The 7,144-nt window shown below is 30.6% G+C and overlaps 1 protein-coding gene across 1 annotated transcript; it reads left to right on the forward strand.

The window, feature by feature from the left end:
* Window positions 1-1,432: 1,432 nt before the first annotated feature.
* Window positions 1,433-4,411, forward strand: LOC103483485 (cytochrome b5). The gene is made up of 3 exons (XM_008440145.3): window positions 1,433-1,884; window positions 3,783-3,849; window positions 3,943-4,411. Exons 1-3 carry the CDS (start codon window positions 1,798-1,800, stop codon window positions 4,191-4,193), a joined length of 405 nt encoding a protein of 134 aa, XP_008438367.1. The 5' UTR covers window positions 1,433-1,797; the 3' UTR covers window positions 4,194-4,411.
* Window positions 4,412-7,144: the final 2,733 nt, after the last annotated feature.

Genomic DNA, 7,144 nt, shown 5'->3' on the forward strand with positions numbered 1-7,144 from the left:
GTTTCAAAAAAAAAAAAAAAAAAAAAAAGAATACCCTTATTATTGCTATATAAATAGAATCAAATAATATCTAATTGCAAACAGTTGCTTAAGTTAGTTTATTGGAACATTAAATTAAATCAAGAGTTAGAAATCCAAACACTTACCTAACTTTTTCTTCTTTTAATAAAAATTGATAGTTCAGGATTAAATAAATAAATGCAACCAAACAAAATGTATGGATCAAATTTCATCATTTTACCAAAAATGAACTAAGTAAGCTACATAGGTCACTATTTTACCAAAAATTTCACTATTTTGATCCAAGTTGATAAGTTTAGGCACACGTATTTATTATTATTGTTTTTGTAACCAAATAAAATTAGTTGAGATGACAAATTTAGTCTATATATCTTGAAATTTGTGTTTATTTGAACCCTAAACTTCAAAATTATAAATTTAATCTCTAAACTTAGATTTTTTTTTTCTAAACTCGTGAATATACTAACACAATAAAAGTTCATTTCAAATTTTTGAATAAAGTTAACAAAATAAAATATTATGAACTTAGCTCAACTAGTATCTCTCGTTTTCTCTTCTCTCTCACAAAGATAATCCTTTTCTTTCTCTTTTTTCTCACATTGTCTCCCTTTGCAACATAAACTTAACGAAACAAGAGATCAAAAATGATAGAAGAGTACAATTGGTCAATATTAGATGCGTGAACTCGTAGGCGAAGGAAAAAAAATCGAAGGAAGAATTTTGCCCGAATGAAAAGAGGGAGAGAAAAGGAGTAAAACTTGCAAAGGAGAGGAAAAAGGAAAAAAAAATGTGAATGACAATGAACGTGAAAGAAAATGACACAAAATTTGTAAATTTAGTTGACAATGATATAAACAAAGTTTGCTTAATAGACTAGGTAAAATGGAATCCTAAAAACAAATGATTTTGTAACCATTTTCAAATATGTGTTTGGTAGCATATTTTAGATATCTAAACTCAAAAATTTGACATACTGAAAAAGAACGAACAGATGCTTGCTTTTAAAAGGATAATTGTAACGGTGGCAATTTTAAGGATAATAAACAAGTGTACATCAACATTTTAAAAAAAGTTACAAATGTAGTAAAAGTATATTAGATTTTTATCGTCTATCAGTGTAAACCTTTGTCACTAAGAGAAATTTTTTAAAAAATATTGTTATACAATTGGTTATTACCCTTCAAAACCGACACCATTATAATTACACTCATATTTGATAGACGTTTATTATTAATAAACATCGCTATATACATACACCTATGCTAATATTTTGAATTTAATTTTTATTGTTTCTTAGTTGAAATTAATAAATGCATGAAAGAGAATTCGAGTTGGCAGCAAACAAACCCTAAAATTCCCCCACATAAAATTATCTGTGAAGTCAAAAGTAAAATTATCACAAAAATTATCTTCAAACTACAATGGGGGGGATGTTATTTTAGTGATGGTGGAGAGTTTGCACGTTGTTGCCAACCAATTCTGACCATATTTTTATTATTGGGCTTTAGAAATCGTGTTTGTTTTTGTTGGTTGGTTTATTGAAGGAAAAAGGGGGCAGCCATTTCCAATTCCCCATCTACCTACTACCAAATCCCAATTTTTCAGTTTGACAATCCACAATTCTCCATTTGCTTAATTACCCTTTTCCCCTTTCTGTACATATTGTTTGTTCCTCTTCTTCTTCTTCCTCTTTCATCCTTGTTTTCTTCGCCCACTTTCCCCTTTCATCTGCTCCTCAATCGGATCCAATCCGACCCACCAATCCAATTCCACGTAATGGGTAGCGGAGAAAAGGTCTTCACTTTGAAGGAAGTCGCTGAACACAACAATCACAAGGATTGTTGGCTCATCATCAGTGGCAAGGTATAATCCCACTTACCCTTTTTGTTATTCTTCTCTTTTTTTTCTTCTGGATCTATCATTTTTTCAATTTTCTCGCTGATTTTGTTACTTTTTGGGTTGAGCTTTTACTTTTTGGCGGATTCTTGTTCTCTTTGTGGTGCTGGAGTTCACTTTTGTTTTGGATTTTCTTTTTGAGATTTCAGATTTGTCGTTCTTCTGTTCTTATTGAACTGGTTGATTTTGACTTTGGATGTGACTTCTGGCATTCTAATGTTGTATTGAACTTTTAGATTAGATCTGTGATTTCTGGAATGGTGTTCGTGCTTATTTGTTGTTAGTTGTATTGACTTAAGCTTTTTTGGATTACAACAGTTCGTGAGTAAGATATCATATTCTTGTATTTGGTATTTCCTAGTTCAGTGATTATTGAGTCATTAACAGTCACTTAGATCTTGCTTTAGTTCTGAAGTGTTGTGTATATGTATAAAAGAGTAAACCTACCCACTTATGTTTGTTGATTCAATGGTGCTAGAAACTTGGTTTTGCTTTTGGATTTATTTGAAAACTATTGTATAGAAACGGTAAGAAAACAAGCACAAACCAAAAAGATGAAATACGTGAAATAGTTAACAAATAAGATCTCAGCTGTTTTGGATATTGTTGTTGTTGCCAAAGAGATGTTGGATTTGTGACTTCTGAGCTGGAGACAATCTTCACTTTCAAACTTTGTAGCCAGCTTTTGAACTTTTACGTCTTGATATCCATCTGTACTGTTTTTTGTGTAAGATCCTTTGAAAGGGGAGAAAATTTCGTTTAGTTGAAAGTACTGTATGTCCTTGGTTCCTCCCTAACCATTAATCTTAGACCATTGTATCCTAGGATTGACGGTTGCCCATTTAAAACTCAGGTATCTCATGGTACATCGTTGTCGAAATTAACTGATTTATTGCTGTTTCCTTGATGATAATTCTTCAAAACTACAGACACTTATTTGTTTCGAGCTAAAGATAGCAATGAGCTGAAGATATGTAAAAATGCTTAATCGTCGGTTATTTTGCCCCTTACTCATCGGCATATTGGGTCCATTGCATATTTTTTTAATGATCAGGAAAACCTTCAGCCATGGTCTTTGTGGCTTTCCCTAAACCTATGGTGATATACAGTTAAGATACTCATTACTATAATTATGCATATTTTTATAACGACAGAAGGACGTATCCATAAATTCTTCAAACTCTGGAACTAGGAAAACTTACCTGTGGCCTGTTATGAACAGATTCTTTAATTTATGGCGATTCAGTTCTTTATATTCAAAGGAGTTTGAGATTTTGGCATTCTTCATGCATATGAAAGGCAGTTGAAATTAAAATATTCCATTTCTTCCCTCGAGAGGTAGCACTAGTGGTAAAGGGCTTGGGGCACTTGAGACTTTGAAGATACCTTACCTACTAGTATTGGGTTCAAATTCTTAGATGGATAACTTAGGCTTGATAATTGTTTAGTTTTTCAGATTCATCCTTTCTTCCCAATTTTTGTATTGCTGACTTTTATCTTTTCTAAGAATACTTGAATTAAAACACAAGACTTTTGAAAGCTTTGGAAACCAAAGCTTTATTTGATAACTATTTCGTGGTTTCCAATAGATGATAATGGTGTTTATAGGCTTTAATTTTAAAAATCAAATGATTACCAAGTAGCTATCGAACGAAATCTTGATAACTTAAAAGCTCTTGTAGTTAGGCTCTGGAAGGGGAAAGGCTGCCCGGGGATTAGCGAGGAGAGCCATAAAACGGAAACTACCATTTTCATGACTTACAGAAGCTGCATATATTATAAAATCATGTAGAATTCAACTAAGTTCATCCCATTACTTACTTCAGTCATCTGATCTCCTTGGTTCCTTAACTTTATTTGTGCAGGTATATGATGTGACCAAGTTCTTAGAAGACCATCCTGGTGGTGATGATGTTTTATTATCAGCTACAGGTTTGCTATTTCAGCTTATTGATTTTCAGATCTAATTGGTATTGATAACTTGTACTTATCGAATGCTGCTACTACTCGATCAACCTCTCACAGGGAAAGACGCAACTGACGACTTTGAAGACGTGGGGCACAGTGACAATGCAAGAGAAATGATGGATCAATACTACGTTGGGGAGATTGATGCTTCAACAATTCCAAAGAAGGTCGCCTATACGCCTCCAAAACAGCCTCATTACAATCAGGACAAGACATCCGAATTCATCATCAAGCTTCTCCAGTTCCTTGTCCCGCTTGCGATTCTGGGATTGGCAGTTGCCATACGCTTCTACACCAAACAAGCTTGAGCTCTTGAGGTAACCTTAGCGACTTTTAAAATTTGTTAGATTGTTAGTCGTCGATTTTTATGCTGTTGCTAATGATCAGTTCGTTCAACAATGTCGTTTCTTGGTTAAAAAATGCAGACAGTGAGTGTTCTTCATTTCCAACTTCCTCTAGATTTGTCATATTTAATGTTCCTCTATACTTTTTAATTTTCAAAATAAAGATGGTGGAGATTTTGTTATCTGCTCTATTTTGAACCTCGTTTTGGATATTCTTGATCTATTGACGACTTCTTGAAAATACTTATTATCAGATGAGGTTTTTTTTTTCTCTTAACCCTGACTATCTAGAGTTCTTGGAGATGAAACCATTTAAAATTACAATAATGATTGAATCACATCGTATGATCCTATAACATTGGGCGTAAGTAAAATGTTTTGAACCAATAAATCAATAATCTTACAAGTTTCTTCATTGAAAATTTGTCCTTTTGAATAAATGCATCGATGGACCGTAAATGAAGCGTCTACTTTTGTATATTATTATTGTCATTATTATTTTGTATTTGATTAATCCATAGTTATATACTTTGTATTATCTAATTCTTTACAATAACATTTTTGCTTCCCTGCACGCCGTCTTTATTTTCTCGGTTTAAATAATTTTCTTTTAGAAAAATGAATCTCTTAAACCGTATAAAATTAAAAAGAAAAAAAAAAAAGATATTTTTAAATATAAAATAATAAACTAAAATGTTTACAAATTTCAAATTTTATCAATAATAGATATAGATATACATAGATTAAATGTTTGTCAATGTTCTATGGACAGCTATGACTGTATTAATAAAATTTAAAAGTTTATTATATTTTTTTAAATATTTTCAATAGTTTTATTATTTATAACAATATTTTTTTAAAAAAAAGAAAAGATAGAGAACAAAATCAAAAGCTCTCTCCCTCTTCTCTTCAAAGAGCAAATCATTTCAATATTACAAGTTATTATTATCTTAGGCAACCAATTAATTAACGAGTTCAATAAAATATAGGTGTATTAATTATAATTCAATCTTTTTTTATAAATTGAACTTTTATCATTATCATTGAAGCAAAGCTGCTGTAAAAAGTAGTAAATAAATTATATTTCAATTTAATAATAAGTTATATCAATTTCCTATATATAATTTCACCATTTCACTTGAAAAAAAAAAACAAAAAAGGAAAGAAATGAACTTTTCACCGTTGAATCTTCTTCATTCATGTTTGCGTCAGACCAAGAGCAGGCCGCCACCCGTTATCTTTATGTTTTTCTATATTTAATATTACACCTTTTTCTACTTATGGTGAGAACTCAATATAATATTTGTTTAATCTTATAAGTTATATTTTTGCCTTTTCTTTTCTTTTCTTTTTTAGATTTTCTTGAAACTGCGTAAACGTTTGCAAACATTGATTAATAAGAAAATCAAATTTCAACTATGTATATATATTTCGTGTCTGTCTTAATCATTTCATTTAAAATTTTAGAGTCAAACCATCTTTTAACTAAAATCCACTAGACTCAAAATCAACTGCAATAAAAGTGGAAAATTAAGAAAACTACAAGTATATAACTAAATATAAAAGTGGGCTCCAAAAATTAAAAAAAAAAAATAATAATAATGAATGAATGAAATATCTAAAACTAAATATTTTTTCCCCAAAAGGACCAAAATGACCATTGAAAATAATATTTTATTTCACGTGTTTTGGCATTAACCTACAATTTAAAACATATTTGCAACTTGTAAATTAAAAATAGAAAAATAGAAAGAAAAAAATAAATTTCATGTAAAACTATGAGTTAATTGCTCTATTTTGTAAATTTCTAAAAGTTTTGTCTTTTAAGATAATTTTCCTAAAATTAATTTAAATTTTAGACTCTAAAACATCAATGTTGAGGCATCCAGGTTCATGAACAAAATCAAAGAAAATCAAATCAAATCAAGTTGAGATGAAGGCAAAGACTAGAATAGACTTACCACCAACCATGAAATGAAATTAAACGTATCAATATTTTCAAACAATTCCAACAACAGTGCGAGATCTTAATTAATTGACAGATTAGAGACCAGTTTTCACTATTCTATTTGCACTTAAAATAACATTTCGATATTTACTTTCACTTTAGACCTTGCAGTTGCCACAGTTCATGTTTCATCCAACGCAGAGTCACTCAAAAGTTAATTTTTATTTAAACGGTTTGAATAATAATAATTTTCGTGTAAAAGAAACACTGTAAATATATTTTTAAGTTTAATAAAGAAAATGTTGGTGAATATTTTTATAAGAAAAATGAATAAATTTAATTTTATCCAATAATATTTATTCCAGAGAATCATATTATGAAATTTCTATTACTTCAGCATCTCCATTTTTCTATTATCATGCTTAATGGCCATCTAACCCACAGATTCTATAATATCAAATTTGTCTATCAACTTAAGCTTAAGAGTCGTGGGTAGCTAAACATGGTGTTAAAATAGGTGATCTAGGAAGTCTTGTTGAAACCCCTTACAATATTATTTCTTCTCCAACTAAGAAAGGCTTCCACTTATTCAATTTTCTTCTATGTGTTTCAAACTCATAAGGGAATGAGAGTGTTTAGATGATATAATTCTAAATGTGTCTTCGATCGTCAACTTAAATTTTGGATGAATTGAAAATTCGACGTTCCTTAATCCTTATAAAGAGAACAGTAGTTCAATCAGCAAAATTTGCCTACCCTATTATTTGTTTTCTCACCAAAGTAAAGAGGAAAAAGGGGAAAAAAAAAAGAAAAAAAAGAGGGGACGGGACGGGACAGTACGAGATGGCCGATGGGACCGACGGGACAGGACAAGAGATGTAAAGGAAAGGATTAAATGGAGGTCATTGTCTAGCACATAAAGAGTGGTTTCTTGTGAAGAAGGCCTCATTTAAGAAGAGTGAAGAGA

The sequence above is a fragment of the Cucumis melo genome, chromosome 6 (genome assembly GCF_025177605.1).
Source record: "Cucumis melo cultivar AY chromosome 6, USDA_Cmelo_AY_1.0, whole genome shotgun sequence".
Lineage (NCBI taxonomy): Eukaryota > Viridiplantae > Streptophyta > Magnoliopsida > Cucurbitales > Cucurbitaceae > Cucumis > Cucumis melo.